Below are 26,059 nucleotides of genomic sequence, written 5' to 3' on the forward strand. Positions count from 1 at the left end.
AAATCATCAGGATCTTATGCAAAAGTACAGATCTGAAATGTCTTTTTTTTTTTTTAAATTTATGACACTGTACATGTTTACATTATCTAATTAGCAATGCTCTAGACACCGATCTTAGACCTGCAGAACAGTGAAAAGTATTTTCAGACAACACTTGAGTTTTCAGACAACACTTGAGGATGTAATATTAGTGATACAACAGTCAACAGCAATTAACTTCAGTAGAGCAATATCAAATAGTTATCTTTTTCTTGTTGCCTTTCTAAGGAATATGTATAAAAATTTGGTTGGAGATGCATGCAACTTTAAAATTTCATAACTGCTTATATTGAAAGTAATGGTTTTTTGTTTATCCACAGAGTTGGAGCTAATTTATTTTTATTATATAGAATATATTTAGGAAACAGTATTGAACAACATATTGACCAAAATTTGGGACACACCAGCTTCAAGTTGCATTTGTGAACTTTCTAGTTAAAAAAAAAAAAAAGGTATCTTTTTTCCAGAAACACGAAATGGTTCCATTTAATTGTATAGTCACTGTCTTTTCAGAGTCTATGTCATTGAGTACTACTCAGAAAATACATGTAGACTTATTGATTTACCTTATCTTGCTATAAAATAACATGTAAAAATCCGGTCTAGAGAGCTGGATTTTTTTTGTTTACAAATAATGGCTTTCTATGAATCTAATCAGGTAGTTGGACATATACAGCAAGAAGTTTAGGTCTGATGTTATTTCTTCAATGCTGTCATAAGAAAACAATATGGATAATACATGTAGTGTATGTAATAAACTTCATGTTAATTAAATTCAGTTATAGAAGTTCATTATATATTATCTCTTTAAAAGTGACTTTACACACTGACAGATAATTATAAATCCATGACAAATGACAAAATGTCTTATAAACCCAAAACGAGGAATAGCTATTAATCTGTGTGACTGCTGGGACTAAATAATGAATATGGTAAGTAAGATGTCTGAGCAAGGAAATAATTTTTATGTTTGTCTTCTGCCAAAAGTTTGTGAAAATGAAAGTGGGAAATAAACAGAATGAGAAGAAAGAAGACAGATTTCCAAAGCCCCTGAAGAAGTGTCAATGCTGCAAAAGAAAAGCATTTTTTTCAGAATGGGAAGTTCTGTTTGACTAGACCTGGACAATGCAAATCAGCATGTATCAAACAAAAACAGTCCCAATCTGGGGCATGCAGAAAAAGTGTCAGGTAAGAGAGAGAATCAAATCCACACACCAATCACAGACTGAGACAAGGGAATTTATTCATCGTGTTTCCTTAAATTATTTATTTCCTCTTGCTACCTGAGTATAAAATGAGTTCTTCTTTGGAATCTCACAAAAAGCTTTAGCATACCATGTGCTACATTTCAAGTACAATACTATGTAGGGAAAAAGTGGAAGATCCATCAGTAGGCAACTAGCACATTTCTGTTCAGACTTTCCTAGTTCTGCAAATTGACAGAGGCATTGACTGAATCTTTTTTTCATTCCATTGATGACCAAACCTTTTTACTCACAAATTCCTACACATAGATCAAAATACTGGGACAAGATAAAGGACATCAGAAATCACTGTTAATGCGGAAGTGGGGTATGAAACAAGGTTTATCTTTAATAATAAAGGAAGCAGCAGCAGCAGTAACCAAAACAAAGATTAAATTTAAATCCCACCTCTTGCCATTCCAAATAAATTATTTTTCTCTACACCAGCTGTCATTCCTAATTTTAGGGTGGGTCTTCTCTTCCTCTGGTTTAACCGCAGTTTGTCAGTCTCTGAATATGCATCTTTGCTCTTTCTTTCTGGTTTTAACTTTATTCTGTTCCATTCTTCACAGTCATCTTCTTTATGCCTGATAAAATCAAGTTTTCCAATAAAGCACAGTTTAAGCTCTAAATTCTCTACCTTCTCTGCCCCTTTTTTCCTCATTTGTCATTCAACTCTGAATTAACCCATTAACTATCAAAACAAACAAAATACCAGCTCATTTTTTTATTGCACAGTGGTGTGACACTGCTGCCTTTCTATGAATTATTCCCTCTTCAAGCCACCTTTTGATTTCTTTTGGTATCTTTATTAACTATAATTCTTGCGAATTTCATTCAGCAGCAGAATTCATGATGTATAGATTATTTTATAATCCTTCATGCCTTTTTTATTTATGCCCACTAAGATACTGAATACTGGCTCTCAGGTTCTGCAGTTTCAGTTCTTTGCCCTTCTCTCTACTATGTTCATTGTTCTAGCCTATGTTTTAAATGAAACTCAGATTCTTCTGATTTAACAACCTATCAGCTACTGAACAAGTTGGGATAAATCCCACAACCATGCTGAACAAGATATTCCCCTCCTTCCTCAGTTGTAAACCTCACTTCCTTCACTATCTCCGTTACTTCTACTTTTCTGCACATTATGGAGTGTTACAGTCGTGTAGTTGCTATTCGTCATTTCACCTTCTCTTTTCTTCTTTCCAACAGCAGGTCTGTTCAAAAAAACCCACCTGTTTTTTAAAAGCCTGTTAATGTTATTTCATTAATATATCAGTTTTGCACTGCCATGAATGTACAAGGACAATAAAGTGTAATCACCACGTAATATACAAAGGAGGGGGAAAAAAATACCAAATCATTAAACCCCCCATTTTTAAATATATTTACTAATTTCAGGAATCTTAGCCATTCACTGTATGCATTTACACAGCACCACTACAAAAGAATGCTCCTTCTAAATAAAATACCCCAGGCATTTATTCCTTTCACTATCCATTTCTTCAGTTTCTAACTCATAATGTTTCATGGCAACAAAGTATCGGATAAAAGTTTCACCTAATGCTTCCTTAATGCAGGAATCTTTCTCGAGTGCAACGAGAGCATCTTCTAGTTTCAGAGGGACTGAGGAATGTTTCAGATCACCAGTGTGATTTTCTTCTTCGAGCATATCATCATACCTAAGTCCCCTCTTTACTCCATCTAGACCCGCAGCAATAGTAGCAGCAAGGACCAGGTACGGGTTTGCTGCAGCAGAACTTAATTTATTCTCTATGTGAGTGCCTTTTCCACCATGACATTTGACATTAAAGGCACAACTGTTATCATTATATGCCCATTTTGCATTTACAGTCTCTTTTGATTCTTTACTGTACTTGGAATAAGGCTTACGGCAACTGGTGGTAGGAGCCATCAAGCAGCTGATAGCTGCTGTGTGTGCCAAGAGACCTGATAACCAATTTTTTCCAAGCTCTGTTAGCTCCTCAACTCCATAACCAACAGAAAACAAATTCTTCTGGCCGTTCAAATCCCATAGGCTATGTGACAGAGCCCCTGAATTGTAGAAGCCTGATTCTGAGAAAAAGCTAGCTACATAGTTATACTTCTTAGCCACCTCTTTAATGCCTGTTCTAAATGTGAAGGCACTGTCAGCAGCATCTATGCCAAACGCTGGATGAAAAGTGATCTCCATTTGCCCAGGTCCACTGGAAGAAGAAAAGCTTTCAATGTTGGCACCAGCATAATACATTCCTTCAATGAGCTCCTGAATGAAAGTCTGGTCATGGTTATTTAGTATTGTAGCTGCAGGAAAGGATATTGTCTTTGAATTTACAACCTCAGTAATGCCATAAATACAAAATTCATAAGTGAATGCAGACTGCAGAGAAAAACCATTGTCCTGAAGCTGGCTCAGCTGTTTCTTGGCAATGTGCCTCGGTGAGGTCATTAGCGGGTTGCCCAGCACAGTGAAGGAATCACATATCACTCTTGCAGTCTGCTCAGTCCAGGGTAGTATTCGAAACGTTGATAAATCAGGATTCAGAATTATGTCACAATTAAAATTGGTTGCATTTATGTAATCTAATTCATTATCTTTAGGATTCAGCGTCAGCTCAAGATAACTTCTGGGCATGGTAACACCATGAATTGCTTTTTCCTAAACACAGAGCAGAATGACATATTATCAAAAGAGCTCAGTGGTATTTTTATATATGTAAAATATGTAAAACTCAGACTCTCAGCAAGAACAACAGTATTTTTCTTAAAAGAACACTAAAATGCAGCGATCACTAAAGTGGAAGGTAAGAGCCAGTTACTACATCATTATAAACCAGAACAAGTTTCTTCAAGATTGGTACGAAAACTCTGGCATCAATTACCCTAATGATAATTTTTTAAATTTCCATAAAGTACTAAAACATTAGTTTTAGTTAAACTAAAGTTAAACACCTATCTTGCATAGTCTTTATGTAATTATGGGCTTCACCACTTAGGTGCAAATTTTGCAAGTCAAACTTCTATCTATAGTCAATCTATTTCGCTTCTACATCCTCTGAGCATTTTCTTCATGTAGACCCAAGTCACTACACAAGACTCACGGCGATATGAATTCAGACTGTAACTTCTCTTTAAATGCCATAACATGTACCTCAGCATTTTCCAGCTGCAACATTTAACAGGAAAATCTTACTTTCTGGACTTTAAAAGTTTGGGATAAAATGCAAAGAAAGCACTTCCAAGTGAGAAAAACTCATAATGATATTTTTTTCTCCATTTGAACAGAAAGCTTCAACTGATGCAAATGAAATGCAGATAGAACCCCAACAAAGGTTTGTCTATTTTCAAGCAAACACCTTTACAACTTACCTTACATTCAAATATTTATCTGATGAAAAAGTTATGTCAAGTTCTATCAAGCGAAATTTGGCTCATGTTTACATCCTACCTTTATTCTTCTAAGCGAAAGGATTGCCATTTGAGTCAGCAGATGAGAATAAACGTAGAAAGGGGCAAGCTCAGAACTGAAAAAATAACGTTTTGCCTATCCAGATGGAAAATTGTTGAAATAGTTCTAACTGCATATGGTAGCTTCTTTTAGTATTACTGAATGATTCAGTGAAGTCTGTCATCTCTTAAGTAGGTGGCAGTCAACAGTACCAATTCTCCCTGTGGGACACCCATAACCAAAACTGCACACTCTGGTGAATTCTGCTCCAAGATGTCTAAGCTGTCCATTTGGCAGTGAAAATGCGTTGAAGCTGATCACCCTGTAGTAGCACCTCTCCCTCCTCCAAATACCTCCCTGATACCCCAAAAACTGCTCTTTACATATGCATATGTGTGCATGTGTGTACACATACACACTTTTTTAGTGTAAAAAAATTTACATAGTCACAGTTCCAATTTGTTCAGACCATAAGTGAGGTCAACACAAAAGCTGTCTTTGAACAAGTTGACCTAGACATTTGCATTTTGACATAGCAACTGAAAGAGAAGCAGCAATTAATGTACAACCCTTCACAAGAACTAAAATGGCTGAGAAAAAGTTTATTTTGATAAAATCCAAATTGCATCAGAGAGATCAAATGATATGTAGATGACACAATTGCAGTTTGGTAATATCTAAAAGGGAAATAATGAAAACGCAGCTTAAGCTTCAGAAGGAACTTGAAACAAGAGTGTTCTTCATCTCTTCTTGTTCATATTTTTTTTACAATCACTCGGTAAAGTTTAAAATATTCATAGTGATATGTGAATGAAAGTATAATGCAGTTACGCACATGAAGTACCACAGAAGCAATATACTGAAAAGCCTGATCGATCAAGGATACACATGGTGAGGATTGCTTCCTAATTTGATTCTTATTTCCTGAATCATTACTACGGCAAATATTGCTGCTAAGTCATCATGCAACTCAGCGCTATTTTCCTATGTTCATGACAGCTATAAAATTTCTCATACATGAGAATGATTTTCATTCAGTTATTTTTTTTCTTTCAGTGTTTACTTCTTTCTTTTTGCAATGTGCTCATGTTCAGTAAACCAAACCTTTTATAATGTATTGAACCTGAGATGATAATTCTGAGGGAAGAGATTATTAGAACTCCAAAGAACTGAAATTACCAGCCTTATTTAATTAGATTACTATTTGGTGGAACAGAGGAACAGATTATTGTAATGATGAAAGAAGTCTAGATCCTTTGGGAACATGAGCAAGTGGAGGGAACAGATAAAATTTGTTCTAAGTTTGAGCTGCTGCCTGCACTATGGAAAAAATATAATTAAAGCATGAGGGCATGAAAACACAAAAATGTACAGCAAGAAACCAAAAAACTTACATGAAAAAATCGAGAAGGAACATTCTTTGATCTTGACACACCGTGGAGGTCTATTGATTCAAATCTGACAAACTGCACGTTGTCCCTGGCCATCTGCTGCTTAATAAATTCAATATGAGAGAACAGGTGAAGGAGAGTTGAACTTCCAAGGCCGTTTACATCAGGGTCTCTGTTGAATGCTATAAGTGAAGAGGAACGTTCACATCAAACAAAATAATGAACACTGGAATACAGGTTGTTCTCCTAAAAATAGTGGGAAATTGTGGCATGGAGTGTAAAATCAAAAACTAGAAAAAACTATGGATGATGAAACAGTTTTGTAAATAAACACATATATTTTTCCCGGACAACCTGTATAAAATCCCTTATTTTTTGGAATGGCCTGTAACTTGAATTTTTTTTCAAGTTGAGAAGAGAACATGTGGTAAAGCCAGGAATTTCTGAGGGATACCTCAACTGGTTTGTTGAGTGTTTTTAGGAGCACAGATAGCAACTGGATACCTATTTCCTACTGAAAACTGACAGAATACAGATGCTATGTTTCTTCAATGACTTTGTAAACTGTATGGTTACAAAAGCATGGTAAAAAGGGCACCTGTCTTCTACTAAACCCTTCTCGAGACCTCCTGAGGAGGACCGTAGTCTCCTTCACCGCAGGCAGCAATTTTTAAGGGAAGTTTATGCATTCATGAATTTTCTAGTATGGAGTTGTCTTCTTAACTGCATTACAGCAGCTGTAGGACCATATAAACTTCTTGATGTGAAAGTCTAAGTTCCATAACGGAACAGAGAACTGGGCACTGTAACTTCCTTTCACCAACCTCTCTATTTCTCATCCTGCTTCTCTTTTGAGTATCTATGTATTGTTATTACTCAAGTTAAACTCCATAAGGTATTAATTTTCACTTGATACAATAAACTAAACAGACCAAGTGTAAAATTTTACATAAGACATAAAAAAATGTAAAAAAAATATTTCTTTCTACATTTCTGGGAGAAAAGTCCTCCATTCTTCCTGAGGATTTGATCAGAAGAATTTCTGCAGATCTTTCAAATCCACAGTGGAAGATCACCATCAGCAGTCATTCATCACCACCCTTCAAGCAGAAGTTTAAAGCTTCATGCTGAGGCACTCTGAAGGTTGGTGGGAGCAATCCTAATCTCTCCAGTAGAAAATTGCCCGAACTAGAGAAAATCTCCTTTAGCACTGGCCAGCAGGCACAATCACATCTTTTTGACCTCTCCTTTGGGGCAAGTGGGACTGACATCTGTGAGGTTGTAAGAAGGCTTCCTAACTGGCCCAAAACAAGGCTGTCAGATTATTCCTCGAGAAGGCAGTAAACTCATCCACAGTCGTAGACTTCTCAGACTTTGAATATTACTGGAGCATCCTCCAGCTTCAGATGGCAAGGAGGATACTTTAGGCCAGTAAAGTAAGAAGAGGTTAAGTAAGAAGAGTGCTCCCTGACAAATGGCAGGTGAAAGCACAGAACAAATTTTTAAGTAAATAGGAAAACAGAGTAAAAATTGAATAGGTAAAAGCAAGGAAAGAATTTTGTCACATCCATTTCTCTTTGTGACATCTTTCACTTTGGAAAGATTTACTAGATTTGACCTCTTTATGAACATGATCATTATCTCGAAGTTTATTAACAGCTAATAAACTGTGGTTGTTTAATAGATTAACAGAATTTTTAAAGATTCTGAAAATCTTTCTCCAGTTTATATCAAGAGGAGTTTTCTAGAACTCCAGAGACAGAAATCTGAGGCTCTTGCCTTTGGAAAAGCAGTGCTCAATCCCTTATTCTATATATGTTTAATTTCCTCTGCAAAGATGGTAGACATTTTCTGCCTACCACCTGTCACACTGAGATTTTTATGTCTTTATATTATTCAAAATAAAGTTTGGCTGGCAACACTTGAAATCAGTCAATTTTTGATGTAAATTTTGCAAATATTTCCTAAAATATCTTTAAATGTTGCCTGTTGAATTTCCATCTACTGAACAAATATTTTTCAAGTAAAAACATATAAATCATGAAAAACAGAAACTTAAATTTTGATCCAATTAATTATTTAAATCAATATTCCTAAGACATAAAAATTATATAAATCAGTATTCAATAAAAACATAAATGTGATGTGAGTTCATATTAATGATGCATACATTTATTTAAAAAAAAAAAGCTACAAATGTACTTAATTTAAACATCTACCAATTGTAGGTGATTTTCCAAATTTTATATATATATGTTGTCCTCAGACTAAAGTTATTTGACTAAATACATAAATACATAATTACATTATATGAACTAACAGAAATTAACAGAAAATTCCTATAAAGTAATGTTTTTAAAGAATGTGAAGAAAGCAAAAATTATTAACTGAAGAAGCAAGAATTTGTCTTCTTCAGTTGGACTCATTATGATTACAGATGTATCTTTTTAAACGATGAGTCTAAATTGTATATATTGGTCTAGTATTAGTCTAAAATAAGTCTGTACACAAGTCTAGACCCCCCACTAGTCAAAAGAGAGATGTTTATTCATTTACAAGAGCCTTTATCCAAAATCTTTTAGAATCAATGGAAGCAGTCATTCAGGTTTCACATACTTTTTAGAGTTCATCTTTTATATTATTTGCAGATTACCTTTCCCATTGAAATAATAAGTTTCTGTAAATTGTAAGATAGCTAAAAATATCATCATGACTATTTATTTTTCTCCAGCACAGGACCCAAAATTTTTTGGTAGCCACTAAATAAATCGCTGTCAAACTACATCCATTAAGCCAATTATTACTAAAGTTTGGAAAGGTATAGTAGGAAACTGCGTACTCCATCTTTATCCAGTTCATATAATTATTATCCAGTAGTTACTGGTAGATAAGGTAGCTAATAAGCAAGTATTTGGCAGGCCTAGTTGATTTAGAATCACAGTCTTGAAGTCTTATATTGTTATGAGTGAGAATTTTCTTCATAAGTAGAACTGTTTCCCCAGCTTTCTGAACCTCTAGAAATAATGGCACTTTCCTTTTAATTTCAGAAAATCTACTTACAGAAACATTTAATTCAACAAGATGCTCAGATTTTTGTTCAAATTTTCATTTTAAAAATCAAATAAAAATCCAGACAGACCATCTTTCTTTAAGCAGATCCTTAGATATCTACACCAAATCATCAGGACACAGAAAAGAACTTGATGTTTGTTTGTCTATGGTTCTATCTGTATTTCCATTTAGGTTACCACTGAGAAATAATTAGTATTATTCCTGCTTCTACTGTAATTAGTACAAAATATCTACAAATGCAAACAACATATCTTCACTTATTTAAAACATATTAATAACACGAAACTAAAAATATTATCAATTCTAAAAATATAAAAATTATTATTATTATTATTTCTAGCAGAGGAATGGTGCCATTCTTATATTATTAATGTTGAAATCACTCAGATTGCTGACAGCAGCTGACATGGGAGTAGGGCAAATAGTTGACATAGTGTTCCCTTCTCAGCAACATAAAAATGCCACAATAGAAGAAAGTGCACATCCCAGATCAATCCCTTATTTTCTTTTTGTACAAAGGAATCTTTTCCCATGGTCCCTTATTAAATCACACCACAACAAACCCAAACAATTTCTCAGCTCTAGAAGAGGTGACTGTGTCAAATTGAAAATGAAATAAAAAGAACATGATGCACGTTGCCAGGGGACTGGACAACCACAGGCACAGGCCATCCTAACAAATGTAGTGATCCTGTAAACTCTTCACTGAGAAACAAGACCACCAAAGGAACATAAGGCAATAACAGCAGATACCAGCAAGTAGACTCTAGATACAAATCATGTGTTGGTGAAGGAGACGTTTCTGTCAGTTCTCCCCCAGTCTCTTTCTCCTGCTGCCTCTCTAGCAGCACCAGTTGTGCCAGATCTGCTTCCTCCTGATACAACTCTGCTGCAGCCACGCAGCTGCTTTTCAGCCTTCTCCTGCCCATGACACAGCTTGGGCAGGCCAGAGTCCTACACAGTGTCAGAGTGTCCTCCCTGTGCTCTGTGGCACTTTGTGGCACCTGTTACTGTCTCAGAGAGGCAGGGAAACAGAAACATTTGCAAGTGTTGAAATTGCTATGCCAGTCAAGGCAGGGTTTCATCATTCTAGAGCTGACTTTGGCACCAGCTAAAGGCACCAGTTAACAGGAAAGGTACAGTATTCTTTGCAAAATAATCTGTCTAAAGAAAATGAGGTTTGCAGTTCCTTACTAAAAAAATGGTCTTGTGGTTAGAAACAGGAGGCTTAATACCTAAATTTGTTTTAATTTCTTCTCCATTCTCAGAAATCTAACACAGGGTGTTCTGATGATCTGTATCGAACCCCTTTATAAAAATAGACATGATGACATTCATTCATGATATAGTGCATGATACTCACTAGCAATGAGTCCCACAGGGTAATCACATATCTACACTCTTCTAAATTCTATGGAAATTCCTGTCAGAACTAATTTAAATACATCTGCTCTTCCTTATAGAACTCTGGTTTGTATTTTTAAGAATAGCCAGTTTTCTTGGTTTGTACAGCATGTTACTTACTGTTCTCACATTTGCCTTCAAACATTAACTACTTCTATATCTCAAACCTTATACAGGTATCTTTCTTACTGCTACTTTTCTATTCCCATCTGTTTTTTGACATGGTAAGTAGACACGAGTACTGGGTTGCATTTGAATGCACTATTGACGTGAACAGTGATCAGAAGCATTCTCAGTTGAAAACATGCAATTTATATTTCTTTTTCACCTAAAAAAGTTTCATTGAAAATATTTACTGATTTGATTTCTGTAGTAAGGTACATAAAAATTTGTTTCCTACCTTGTATTTTACTCCCCTAAAAGACCCTTAACAGGGAAATAAATACATAAGCATACCAGAAATTCCCAAAGCATGGGAGACACTAAAAATGTTTCCCTGATCTCTTTTAAGTGATACTTTCAATGTTTTTTCCATCTGTTTCTTTGTCTCATGAGTCTGCTTTCTTTTTTAAACTTAACTGCAAAGCAGAGTTTTTACTCATTTGACCATGGAGAAACTTACATTTTTCCTGAGTTTTATAGCTAATTTAGAGACCAACATACAGCTTCAATCATCCATGAATTATTCTTTCCAGTCTGAATGACAACAAAATGACTTAGCTTCTCAGAGGGGATACATTGTCAAGAATCAAATGCAAAGTAAGTTTTTACTTCTCAATAGATGAAAGACAAAATAAATAACCTACATTTTTTTACATTCCAGGGTCTTTTGTAGAAACGGCTCTTCTGTACTGAATAAGGAAATCATCATAGTTTTATAGACAAGTTAGAAAATATTTTACTTAGGCAGGATTAGTTGAAAGCAAAATGTGCAGGTAAAAGAAAATTAAAGTAATACCCAATGGAACTACATAGCTAATAATCCTGAATATGACGAATCTACACTGGCATATCTGTCTTCAAACTCAAACAGAAATTTTGGATTTGAGGAAGGAATCATTGAGCAAAATTGCGTGAACTGAGGTATAAAATAATGCAAACTAGGAAACCCCCTTTGGCCTAAGAATAGTTGATCTAGTTTAAACCAATCAAGTGAGAAATATAGAATCACAGAATAGTTTGGGTTGAAAGGAACCTTAAAGATCATTTAGTTCCAATTTCCCTTCCATGGGCAGGAACACATTCCACTAGAGCAGGATACTCAAAGCCCCATCTCACCTGGCTTTAAACACTTCCAGAATGAAAGAGAAAAATTTGCTGAATGTGAAGTAAGGTTATTCAGGGGAGATATTTTGCGCAGTATTGAAAGTAAGAACTAAACTCTTTTTGAATATGTTGTAAAAGGAGAGGCAGCTGGCAGAGAAATCAAGCAGAAAAATGTATTTCACTTACATTAGGTCTAATCTAACTGCTTTTGTAACCTTTCACTATTACTATAAAGAAAGTAAGCATCTCCAAAGGGTGGGAAAAATTACTGTCTGAATAAACTTTTCTCACAAAGAATCATGGGATGATGAGCTTACTCCAGGTACCAGAGATAGATGAGTTGCATCTCACCTGAAAGGAGACAAAATAGATCAGAAAGTTTGGATAGAAGTCCTATTTGAGCATTTTTGCTTTGTATGTGTTAAGAGGACAAATGGAAAACCATACGGCGTCAGAGAACAGGAAGATTTCAGCTGTTGGTATGGAAGATAAAGGACTTAAGAGTTTTGGTTTGCTTTAAAGAAAAAGAGCTGCTCTAGGATCTTGTAGGACTAATGAAATCCACTCTTAAGTATGAAATACAGCCTGTGTCCTCTTGATATGCTTTTCTTTAAAAAGACAAGTTAGCAAAGAAACTTAGTGTTTGGTGTCAGCAACCACATGACATTTCATGTGATTCTTGAAGTATTCAAACCTTCTTTTACTGTTCACTTGAAATTTCAACAGTCACTAGGTAGCTACTGGTGCCTGCAGCCATAGCTAAGACGTATCTTCTTTCTTCAGAAATTTCCCTCTCTCTCAAACAGTTTCTGATCCCATATTGGTCATATTTTCTCCTCAGCCCGTGTGATGACACCAGGCTCTGTAGGTCACTCTGACCATACCCAGTGCATGTGGTTGCCAAAACCATCTGCAGTCCCTGGCTGTGGAAACCCATATATCACTGTGACAGAGGGGAATGACACACCAAGAGCATGGTGTATCGTGATCCTTGGATGCTTCACATTGCTCGAATAGAGTTATTGCCTTTTGCCTCCTCTCTGGCTACCATGGTATTAATATTCTAATTTAGTAGCATGCAGAGCAGCATGCAATAGGATCTGAGTTCAGAGAGATCAATATACAGTTACCTTATGTGCTATATATATGGTATACATATAGCACATGCATACATTCATGTCCATGTGCATGTAGTTACTATGAAGTGTTATATAATATTATATTAATGAAATTTCATATTATTCTATACTGTTTGGAATCCTTCCTCTTTGTCTCCCAAGAATGCAAACACAGAACAGCTTAAGAAGCACCTAGTCATTAATTACTATGTACCAATTTGCAGAAGTGCATGTCATTATCAGACACTTAGGCAAGTAAAATTCCTAAATCCATGTTAGGGTAGTTAGTATATTCACCTAATTACTACATGTGTTAGCTACTATGTTTCCATGGAAAACAGCTTTAGATTAAAAGAATTTTAGCTTCAGTTCCAATTTCTCTGACACTGTCTAAGTAACATTTTTCATACTGACCTAAATATCTGACCCATCTGCCTCTTTTCTAATATTTTTCCCACATCCACGCACTTATTTTACAAAAGAGCTGACAAGAAATGACCAAAATGCACATGCAGCAATATTTCCACATCTTTCAATTAGAATTTTAGGAAAAATGTAGGGATTTATTATTTTTGAGAGATGTTAACTCTGTAACTAGCATGGCTGTATATCAATTCTCTGAAGTACTCTCAATCATTGACACTCAGCTAGGTTTCAACCTCTCTGCTGCTGATCTCTAGAGATTGTCCTTAGCTGTGTACTTTTACAACCATAGTATATTCCTGTTTTGGCCATATCTCAACACTGAGTGGATCTCAAATACAACCTCTTGTAATTTTTTCAAACATTTTGGATCAAGTCTTCTGATTTGAGCAAGTTCAAATATTTGAAAACTTGAAAATTTTAAGAAGTTGTATTTCAGATCTACTCAGTGTTAAGATATCTTTAGATTCAAGACTTCAGGCACTTTGTTAACTGAAATATTTAACATAATGTTTTAGTTATAAAAATAAAATATTTAGGATTTGATCTTATCAATCTTAATAAATTATCACTGGCAGCAATGAAATACTGTTTATGCAAAGGCTCATTAAAGAGTGCAAAATTTTATCTAAAACTTTCTTCTCTTCAATTAAGTTACTGAATCTATTCAATGAAAATTAAATTTTCATAGAATCATAGAATCATAGAATCGATTGGGTTGGAAAAGACCTCTGAGATCATCGAGTCCAACCCTTGGTCCAAATCCAGTCCATTTACTAGATCATGGCACTCAGTGCCACGTCCAATCTGCGTTTAAAAATCTCCAGGGATGGTGAATCCACCACCTCTCTGGGCAGCCCATTCCAATGCCTGATTACTCTCTCTGTAAAGAATTTTCTCCTGATATCCAACTTAAATTTCCCCTGGCGGAGCTTAAGCCCGTGTCCCCTTGTTCTATTGCTGACTGCCTGAGAACACATACATTTCTTATTAAGTAAGAAACTATTTCTGTTCATTCCATTTATGAGTGGAAAAGGCACAGTGAGCCCTACAACTTTGACTTGTTGGTCAAAGTCAAATGGAACCCAAGCCTCATGAGAATCCACAACTTTTTTATTTTTAATGCGCTTTTGATGAGAAAAATAGTTTTCTCCCATTTCCCTTCATATTTAGTTCTCATCTCTAGTTCCCTTACAGTCATTGCTGCCACCAGTGATACAGAGTAGGATTAACCCCAGGTAGCTTTAGGCACCTCAGAGTTAGACAAACGATTTTAATTAATCATCACAGGACTTCTTTCCCTGAGTGGAAAGATACCCCCAGCTCCAGAGGTCAATTTCTCATCAACTTCTAGTACATCTTTGAAGACATACTTTACTGACCAGGTGATAAATTTGGATTAGCTACTTCATGTTAAGTGGCTAAAGCTGGGTTGAAATCTCCCAGTGGAATCTACAATTAATCTCATCAGCTCCCTGTATCTTGTAAATGATGCTATGACAAAGAATTCCTATGTATTGAAATATATTTGCTGGTTTTGCAGACAATGAGAAAAAAGTCATAATTTAAATGTGACAATGCATTTTGCTAACCTTTCAGCAATGTGAAAACCAATGTAGTGTGGAAAGGGAACAGCATCAAGTGTAGGCTGAACAATAATCCTCTAAGCTCTTTATTCTAATAGATATGAATAGAGAGTGGTTCAAGTGTGAAATATTTTTTCAAAGCTTTATATTTCTCATGCAGAGACCTGAGTTACAACTAATAATGATCACGTGTATCTTATTTAGACTTGTTAAAACTGGGTAACACAGAATGTCTACTGAGAAATTCTGCTGTAGCAAGAACAATTGATATGTTCAAATTGTCTTTTTTCAGAGTATGTACAGCAATGTTTCTACCCATCTGACAGGGGACTTTAGAAAAATCAGAATAAATTAATATCATTGTAAACATTTAATTTCTACTATTATCTTTTATTATGTAGTTAATGATGGATTAAGCATTTTACCAATGAAGAGATTAGTATTTCTTGTATTAGTGAGATAAGTCAGAAGGTAAGATATCCGTTCTGGAAAGATGATAGTATGACCTCAGATTGATGCTTATGGAAATATATTCATCTGATATCTATTCAACTAGCAAACTGGTTTTTGTGAGCTTCCTGGAAACAGAACAACAAACTGCTCAAGCCCATCACAGCTAATAATAGCTTTCAGTTTGCTGATCCAGCTAGCCCAGAAGTATAGTTTTTACACTTTCAAAGAAATCACAGCTTATTAGTAGCAATTGTCTCTATAAACACTTCCAAAATGAACTTATTGAACCACATGAAAATAAGGGGGAGTTCTCTGCTTCATTTGCTTTTCTTCCCCTATAATTTATATGAGATGATTTTGCACTCCAGTTCTCTAACAGGACAAATAATTGAAAACATCATCCCTATAAGGGAGCAATTTCTGCTGCTGGAAATGTTAACAAAAAAAGAAATTTTAAGAAGCCCAGATGCCATCAGAGTTTTGCAGTGTCTAGCAGACTTTTGGGAAATTCTGCCTGCACTCAGTTTAAATGAGGAAACATTTCAGTTTTAGTGAAAAAAATACACGACCACTTCTGCATGGCAGTTTTTGGCAGGCAGCTGGGCTTTATAAATACTTCACTTTTTTTTAAAAAAATCATCACAGATGTAGAGCACAACTTCCAATCCATCCTGATCACACAGAAACCACAGGTGTCAGTTCTCTCATGCACTAGCTCTGACTCAAGTTTGCAGATTAACAAAACACCACAAAACAACAGGAGCATTTTCTTTAGCAGGAGAGTAGATGATGTTTAAATATCCTTACCAGCATTACCTGTGGAGGAGTCAAACTGAATCTCAGGTGTTGAGTTTTCTGCAGGTGTAGAAGCTGCCGGTAGTCCCAGAATAAGTTGATCCACGTTGCTTCCCACTGGTTGCTGCTGATCAGAGCCGGCAGAGCTGAGGATCAGGAGACTTTTGCTCTGCTGCCCCACTCCCTGCTTGTGGAAGCTGTAATACTTTTGCTTGTCCTCTCCAAAATGGGGACTAAAAGTCTCAAAGGGTTGGCCCTGCTTGTCAGCTGCTTTCTCCCAGGGTTTCAAATTTTTCTGAGGAAAAGTGCCACCTGCCTTGCCACAGAAATAGGGTCCATGAGAAGGCAGAGGACCTTCACTCAGCAGGTTTTTCAGCTCTTGCAGACTTTGTTTAGAAATGCCAGGTGCCCCTGTGAAGGACTCAGCAATATTGTTCCCTTGTGTGGATACAGCACCACCCAGGGAGCCCATCTTTGTCACATGAAACTTTACAACTTTTTCTTCCATACCACCCTGTTCTCCTGGTTTAGCCCCCACCTGCTCACTGCCCTTTTCCCTCTGCACTGCCTCTGTGCAGCCACCTTTCCCCGCACTCCTTGCAGGCTGTATGCCCGTGGGCTGCTTCATCTGAGCTCCTGTATCTATTTCCTCCTGCATTTTTCCCACTATTTTTTTCCCAGTGTCAGCATTTTCTTGGGTTTCTTGTGTTTCTCCAGATGTGCCTTCTTTCACAGCACTGCCAGAATTGGAACTGTCATCACCCCCTCTGTCCTTTTGTACTGGAGGAAAGGTAGTGGGGTTTTGGAGAGACTGGTCTGATGGTGGTTCTGAGCAACCAGTAGTTCCTTTAAGGGGACAAGGATCTGGGATTTTTGAGGTGCGAGACAGCTCCATCTTCTCATTTTCTAAAGGAGGAACATACTTTGTAGGACCTTTGATTCCCTTTTTCTTTCTGAAACCACATATATTGTTGCCATCAACTTCATCACTGTCACTTTCAGATGTGTTCTGTAACCAGCAATAAAATATACAACCAAATAATATGCATGAACGAAACATGGCAATGGAGCACTACCACCAGCTGCATTAACCTTGTAGCACTCCCATTAGTACTTGCTGGTGCAGGTCTCTGTGGGCACTTATTTTGATTCTTAAAAGTTCTCACGGAATTCTTTTTCTTACATTTTAGAAAAAAAATCAGTGAAAATACTTTCATAATATAGTTTTTAGGCAGATTATTTAGATAATATAAGACATAGTACACTGTGTGACATCAGTTGCCAAACATATGCCCTTTAAATGTGAAAAAAAATGTATTTTAGTAATTACATTTAAGTATATTCCTGTTCATATTAAAAGTGTTTGTATTTATAAAGGAAATGTATTACCCTGAAACACAGAATACAGGCGATCCTTATAATTGTGAAAATTGAAACCTGAAAATAAATGGTGTTTAAACTAATTTTGGAATCTACTTTGGACAAATAACTGAACTTGCAGAGCAGTGGCCAGGAAGAAAATCTTATATTTGGATGTATAAACAGGAAAGAACCTGAAGATGATGTTTACCTTTATATATGACATAGATATAATTTCTATTGTAGTGGTGAGAGTAGATTTTAAAATGGGTCAAAAAAATCAAAACCAAAAAAATCAAACCCAGACACATTCAAATTAAAAAAATACCACACATTTTAATATTGTGGGTGCCTAATTATTTCACACACTGTCAAAGTAGAGACTGAATTCTCCACCTCATATCTTAAAAAAAGACTCCCTAACACAGTTTAACCAAAATATAAATCACTCCATAGCCAATCACAAACTGTTATACTGTTTATGAATCTACTCAACTGTAGACTCATTGTCTATGCATCTACTCAAGCATGCATTTAAGACATATTAACAGTCCTTGGTTTGCTTGGCATGGGCTGGAATTAACACCTGTAAGGAAATCAAGGGATATCCTCTGAATGAGATTATTCTTTACCTTTTCCACAAAGGAATAATCTGTACTCTCTCCAACTTCTGAATTTCCAGAAGAAGGGATCTGCACAAAAGCAAAGTGAATGCCAGTCTGGGTAAAGCAAAAGAGATTCCTGTTGGCAGACAAAAGCACGTAGAAGAAACGGCAGCAGCAGCTAATGTGCATACGGAAGGAAACAGTAACATGGCCCCCACTGAGGTAATTAACAATTCCCTTTCTCTACATTATTTCTCCCTATTTTCACTATTTTCCCATTATGCTATTTTCCATCATTATCTATTCAAAAAGGCTTATGACTTCTCTCCTAACACAGAACTCACAGAAATATTTCCTTCCTCTCTCCCCTTGCCCCAATTTTCCATGACACGCTGTATGTGCACCTTCTCTGGGAGCTTGCCAGGACATTGCTGTTAGCGTGGAAGGCAGTTGGCCACCAGCTCTGTAGGGAAGATGAGCCACTCTGTGCCTGTAACTCCCATGCACATATCTTGGCAGTGATGTGCTCATGATGCCCACTTGCAATCAAAACCAGCTATTGACACATTCACAACAGAAATCCATGTTTACCCCAGTTTTAGCACTCAGTTTTTGATGAACCCATTTCTTCATCCAAGAGCTTTTGTTTATTTCCATAACAAACCCCATGACAACCCACAAAATTATTCTGGGTGTTTGCCGATACCCCTACACATTCACTCATGCAGAATAGATCTAATTCCTACAGCTCTGCATCATTATGGAATAGAAATATAATAAAAGAACTCTTCTGAACAGCAAACCAGACAAAACCTGATTATTATTCTGAATTATAATGAAGAATTTTAATACCTCTCTTAGTAATACAAGAAAGGGAATGAAGCTCGGGAAGAAAAAGTAGGAATGGAGGATCAGTCTCTGCTAAATGAAAAAACACAAATAATCTTAAAATACTCATTATATTAAATTTCTAGATATATACTTTTTTGAGATAACTTAGATAAGATTTCCAACTATAAAAGCTATAGTCATAACAATATTTTATCTTGCAATTAATTTATGAAAAATATTTATTTAAATATCTTTTGTGGTAGAGGCTGCCATCACTAATATATATTGATTTACAACTTATGAAGTTTTCAGAATTATTTTGTTTTCTTTGAATAACTTGAAACTAATAAGATAACCATAACACTATATGCATTTCTGCTTTATAATGTATTTCTGCTCTCTGTCCTGATAACCACCAAAAATTTTAAAGTTAGATGAAGTTTTTGCCTGTTGTCCCTATGGTATATCTTTGAAAAATGCTCAGTAAAATGACTGAAGGAAAGTTAAGCACATCCTTTCTTTTCACACCTGTGTACTGAAGTCAGATAAAAGATCATGTATCTAAAGGAAAATGTCAGAAACCTGTCTATTCACATAATTAGCCATTCTAAAGGATTTAGTGAACACAAGGTAGCATTCCCACATTATAATCCTTACCAAAATAAATTCCTTCCGAATAGAGATGAGCAGGATAAGGACTATCACTGGTAAGTTTGTTAATTCGTTCGAAACAGATCTCTAATAACTGATGTATCTGTAGTAGTTTGCAAAGAGTTTCTTTTCCATGAAGAGATAAACTATGGTACTTCATTTTGATTATAGACCCAAAGATATACTGTGCCCATTGCTCTTAAACAAAAACAGTGATAAATTTTACCTTCAAATAAACAGAACTCTTGCAATTATACAGAGAACAACCTATGCATTACTTTAGGTCCTCAGCACAAGGTACACTGTAACTTTGTGCAGGAAAATGACTCTTTGTTTCTAAACAAACTCAGACATTTATGGACTTTCATTTAGAAATCATTCTCCATGTTTTCTGCAGCGAAATAAACAGGCCTGTTTATTTCAGTTTGTTGCAAGGTATCAATACACCATCTCTTCATATTAAAGAGAGTCATATGCACAAGCTATGACACAGCCTTACTTGTCTAGTAGGTTACACGGTGTCTACCATCAGAAAAGGCTTACTACTTGGGCACAGAGGGGAGACTACCCAGGAACAGGACTTATGAATTATCTATTTAATTTTTTATTTCTTGAAAAGTTTTTTTAATACAGAAGACAGGGGTGGTTAAATGAAATAGCACCTTGAGAGAGATACAGTGCAAGAGAGCTGGATACAAATCATTACCTAATTTCATTGAACCCTGTGTCCTGCTAAGCTGAAAGGAAAGCAAAACAGTCATGGCTTTAATATGACAAAAGTTCTGACTACTTTCAATTTCCTGCCTGAATGTTCCTACATTTTTGTTATTCTTTGGCAACAGTACCAGGAGATACCCAGGCTACTTGAAAGTTATTTTACCCACATTTGTTTCATCAGTATTCAATTTTTGTGTGCTTATTTTCAAATATTTACTGGCACCTTAAGTCAGAGGTCTTAAGTTTTGCAATTTGCTTCTCTGTCTTAGCAAGTGAACGTTTGGGCAGTGACTCAAATATTCCTGCCAGAAGAATTAGGTCCAAAATATAAACAGTTTGGGCCACATTATGCAACAAATCTGAGATTTAGATTTTTCTTTCTAAAGTTTTATCTGACGTTATTTGCCATTGACAGGGTTTGTTACTCCCCCAAGGTCTGATTTCTGTTAGGACTACTTGTCCCAGTGCCGCTACTTGTGTTGGCATGTCGATCCCCTCTGCACTGGGGAGGGGATCTTTGCACCTGGAAGGATCTTAGGTAGAGGTGGACCAGCTCAAGTCCTGCAAGAGGCAGGAAAAGTGGTGGTGGATCAGACTACATTTCCCTTTATGGATAATCTCAACTCACACAAATAACAGCTTTGTTAGTCTTCACTGTGTACCTGTTGTGTCGCTTTGAATACACAGGAGTCTGGACATCTCTGACTATCAACAGAGCATAAGAGCTACACTTATGCATTACAGCAACATATTAAGGCACCATGCAGGTAGGAAGAAGAGAGAATAGAGGACAATAGCAGCAAGCAAATATTTTGGCACTGTGCAGATGGAATTGCTTGTTCTACTTAATTACGTGCCACTTCTGACATGCGATCAGGATTCTACATTTGAGGGATATTTTATACCTTGTGGTAACACAGAAAACAAAAATCTAAAGCAATTTTTCTTAATTAGTTTGTGCTCACTTTTAGGCTTTGTACAGCTCTAGAGTGGAACATTAACTATACCATGAAATACGGTACTGCCAAAAGGCAGTTTGTCCGTAAACCTGCCAATCCACAAGCTGAGAGTATTGGAAATGTAAAGTGTTGCCTTTGGGAGGAGTAACAACTGCTAAGGTTTTTGTAGTGTGAAGCAGAGGTGAAAATCCAGGGCAATTCTTGAACTTTTGCCTTTAAAAGATTTTACAGGGGACTGAAAATGTATCTATGGTGTTCTATGAGGCAAATTCAGAGGCTGCAGATGAGACCATCTATTTTCCTACTTTTTGTTTGTGTCATGACTTCAGGCAACACTGTAAACACTATTGTGGTTTACAAACCTCTCTCAAAAACATACTGATAAAAAGAGACAGGGAAATGAGAAAAAGAAACCCACAGTAAAGCTTTTGAAAGGGGGAAAAAAGAGAGAAAGGGAGTTAGTTTAAAAGATGCTCCGAGTAATTGTAGACAAATAGCTGCAGGAGGATTTCTATCACAGGAAAAGGTGAGAGACAAGGTGCAACTCTATCAGGAGCTTTAGTATATCTAATCAACAAAATAACCCAATGTTCCTGCTACTGGCTACCCAATAAAGTGAAGCAAGCATTCAGTAAAATGCACTGGGGTCTCAGTCACATTCTTGTTTTTTGTTTCAGATCATTAACTGATTTTAGCCATTATTTTAACTGACCAATAAGAGGTCAAATTGTGATGATCATCCTGAACTGGTGCTATAGATTTTTCAAGAACATTTTGCAAAGAACATCAAAATGTCAAAATTTGGTATAACTAAGAAGTAAGAAAGCGTGGGAAACTAAAACGAAAAAAAAATGTCGAAATATATAAGGTTTGGTTGGCTAAATTTTTGTTTATGAAAAGTTAACTGTTTCACTTCAGTTTGATTTTTTTTCTATCATATAAAACACTGTTGAAAAACTAAAATTAAATGTTTCCAGTCTAAAAAAATCTAAAACTATTGTTCAAGTAATGCTGACATGATATTATTCACATTGTTTGAACTTTTTTCCAGTTCTAATTCAAAAGTCACAGTTTTCCAAAGTATTGCAAATGCTGTGAAACTCTAAATGCTGAAGAACCTTTTCTGTCTCACTCTGGCTGTTACTGGATTACCCTTTACAGCTCCCCCAGGTTGGTACATCAAATTTATTTAAACTTTATATGTAGTAATGAATTTCAAAAACTTGAAGCCAAGTCAGCAGGAGATGCTGTTTAAGACCTCACACAACAGAACCCATAAAGCAAGTAGCCCCATGTCCAAGTGCTTTCCCTGCCCCTTCCCCTGGCATGTGGAAAGCATTGCTCAGCTACTCCCCCAGCAACCATGGAGCAAAGGAGCAAAGGATGCAGAAACAAATTATGTACTTGTGAGAATTAATGCAGCTACACTGGAGTCACCGGAGCCACAGAGATTTAAACCAGGAGAGAATTTGGCCATGGAATTGTACCAAGGACAACACAGATATTTACACAAGGAGTATCTCCAGGCACAGAGAGGGATTTTGGCTCTTGGGCACAATGCTAAAAGAATGCATGTGATGATAAACAGACACTGGTGGCTTGTAAGCTAGAAACATGAGAATCACAGCACGTTGTCAAGATATTGCTGTGACTAATTTCTTCCTCAGTGACCTTGTTGGATGAAGTGGCTCTTTGAGAGTGATTTACTGCTATGAAAACCTCCTAGTGAAGGACCTGAAAGTTGCATAAATGTTAGATACATCTGATTATTTTGTAGTTGGAGAAGCTGAAGCACAAATTTTCCATAGGTCAAGGGAGATGTGTGGCAAGGTGAGGAGCAGAAGAAAAGTCTCCTTCCTTCTTTAAAACTTTTAAATAGAGTCTAGAGTATTAACATCCTTCATGTGAAAATGGATGGAGTGAGATTAGTTCACAATATTGTGTTACTTATTTGCAAATCCAACATTTGCCTTTATCCACTACACCCATTCAAAGGCTTCACACTACATATGCCATTTTCAGACAAGCTTCTCAAGGTCATTGATTCTCTTGCTGCCTCAAAGCAGCAGAGTTGTCCTTGTGACAAGATTATTTGTGATTACTTTCCCTTGGACTACGCCACCTGCACTGTGTTTAAAAAAAAATCCCTCAAGTAAGGTAGAGCCTTAAAATGCATAAGCTTATCCTGCCTTCACAGTGATTTGGGACCACAGAAGTACAAATTCAGGACTAGAATCTGTTTTAAAATAAAGTCATAGAAACTGAGCATCTCCACTTAAGTAGCCTAACTCAGGAGTGTCACTTTCTAATCCATGTCAGATCCTGGTCCACAAATTGTAGTGCTTTCATTTACATTAATGAAGTCAAAGCCAATCTGTTTTCCCAGTAATATTAATAGGATCAGATTTTGGACATCTATTTCTGTTACTCTTGATAAAGTTAGAAATTAAATCAATAGGAACTAAAAATGTGTTAGAGTTGCTTCCTAAAGAAAATAGTTTTTTTCAGCTTTTTCAGAAGCCTTTCTTGGACCTGCATTTCCTTCAGAATTAAATCATGCTCAACATACATGCATGAAGAACCTCCTGCATAATTCACAATTAAGTATGCACTCACTTGGAATCTTGAGATGCATGGCAGAAGTATTTTATATCAGTATATCTGCTCAGAAATCATTCATGATCAGTCTCTTACCTGCTGAGTAAGGTCTTCCTTTTTGTTCATGTCCACTTCATTCTAGTTCAGGTCACCATTAGAAATGGCCTAGTAAAAATATAGTAGAAGGACATCCCATATTTATAGGCACAGATACAATAAAGGTTAGTTCAAACAGAATTGCTGTAAAGTTCTTTTCCCAGAAGGCCATGCAGATAACGAGCTATGAAGAGCAACCCCAACACGTCATGATCAAGAGCACTGCTTTCTGGAACAGAGTTAAAGTAGTACACTGACAAACACACATTATTAGCTGCCTGCCTGCCTGGAAACAAAGACAACTGAGTATAAAACCGTTTTGCTCAACTCTTCTCCTCACAAAAGGCTTTTGTCCTGTAACAAGCCATTTCTGTTCTGGAATAGAAGCTATTGTTAGGCTCCTTAGAGGTAAAACCTATACTGGGCATTATAACAGCAGTATGTTTTTGAGGCACATGAACAGGGATTTGAAAGGCACAGCACACTGCAAGAACAGCATGCAGCACCAGCCTGTTATTCTAGATGCTTGCATATTGCTAATTAATATTGGTGCATCTGGTTGTATTATAACAAGGGAGGGGTCTTTTTTGAATTAGATCTCTAAAAATATTTCAAAGATTAGATAGTGAAGCTTGTCTTTCTCAAGTTTTTTTTATTTATCAGGTTTAATATGAATTCAAACAACTGTGTTTAACTATCATTTCATTCATTCAAGTTCCTTTAGCTGACATAACATTACAGGATGGCTATATTGTGTGTCCTTACAGCAATCCTTCTTGACAACCCATCACTCAATAAATTTAAGTAAATATGAAATTCAGATTGGCTTTTATCTATGTGAAAACTTGGTTTTGGCATTTTTTAATAATTTCAAAACAATAAAATTAAAAAATAAAAATAAAAAAAAGTTTGTTAAAGTATCAAAATAAAAATAATGACTATGCATTAGGAACTATAATTCACAAAAATCTTAGGCATTGACAGTCAAATGCATAAATATAATTGCTCCAGCCCCAAACTATGATTCTGAAAATCCTTCCTTTTCCTGGAGATACTGAAAGGCCAGAAATCTGACATTTGTGACCCTATCTGTGCAATTTCTGTAACTACCCCATTCTGAACTGCTCCACTTGACACAGAAAAGAGCAGGTAACAACTGAAAGTTTATTAGCATTCAAGAAACAGGCTACCTCATAAGACTTGATATTTTGTCAACCAGACAGTAAAAAAATCAACACCCACCACTCAGTAAGACCAGGCTCCTGCAAGATAGATGGGATGGAAGTCAGCATTTTGCTTTCAGAATACTTTTTCCAAAAATGTTGGCCTCAGACTGTCATCATACAACAGGTAGCACAATTGCACAGTTCCTTTCAATCCTAACATTAGCATAAATGTGCTAAAAAATGTGGTTTTTTCCAGTTTATGCTGGCTAAAAAGCTGGATTTAACATCACTATTAGCAAACACAGTTCCTCAAGCATGTATCGTGTAGACTAATATTTTCATAGCAATATGTTCTTTGTGGCATCACAGGAAAGGGAGCCTCAGAAAAACAGCCCAGAACAGTGTTTTCTAGAGAAGAAACAGAGATTTACATTAAATGATCCCCTTATTTTAGAGTGTGCATAATTATTTAATTTAAATATGCTGGGCTTCAACCACGATTTATCAAACACTGATCTAAAAATATAGACACTTCAAAAATATCACACAGAACAAACATCACAAAAGCAATTACTTAATTCTTAAACTACAGATACTTTGTATGCACTATGATGAATAAGTGGTAATGAGAAAGTGAAAACTGCTCATTATCCCATTAGTGGCTCTTCATCAGCTACAATAGAGACAGCTTGTCTGAGGACAGCTACTGTGGCAAACAACTGCCAACTAAGGGAAGCGCCTGGCTGGTGAGCTGAGGGCAACCTTCAGGCACACAACTTCACCATTCTCATGGCTTAGAACTACTTCTGATTCCAGCTACTGGTGTTAAGGTGGGTTT

At 36.2% G+C, this 26,059-nt stretch overlaps 1 protein-coding gene across 1 annotated transcript; it reads right to left on the reverse strand.

Annotated features, from left to right (window-relative positions):
* Positions 1–1,353: 1,353 nt before the first annotated feature.
* On the reverse strand, positions 1,354–24,085 carry LGSN (lengsin, lens protein with glutamine synthetase domain). Its single transcript, XM_051777847.1, has 4 exons — positions 24,056–24,085; positions 16,252–17,248; positions 6,126–6,304; positions 1,354–3,942 (listed from the first exon to the last, which is right to left on the reverse strand). The coding sequence occupies exons 1-4, from the start codon at positions 24,083–24,085 to the stop codon at positions 2,743–2,745; spliced, it is 2,406 nt and encodes an 801-aa protein (XP_051633807.1). The 3' UTR covers positions 1,354–2,742.
* Positions 24,086–26,059: the final 1,974 nt, after the last annotated feature.

The sequence above is a fragment of the Manacus candei genome, unplaced genomic scaffold (genome assembly GCF_025592945.1).
Source record: "Manacus candei isolate 608988 ecotype Guabito, Panama unplaced genomic scaffold, ASM2559294v1 h1tg000011l, whole genome shotgun sequence".
Classification (NCBI taxonomy): Eukaryota; Metazoa; Chordata; class Aves; order Passeriformes; family Pipridae; genus Manacus; species Manacus candei.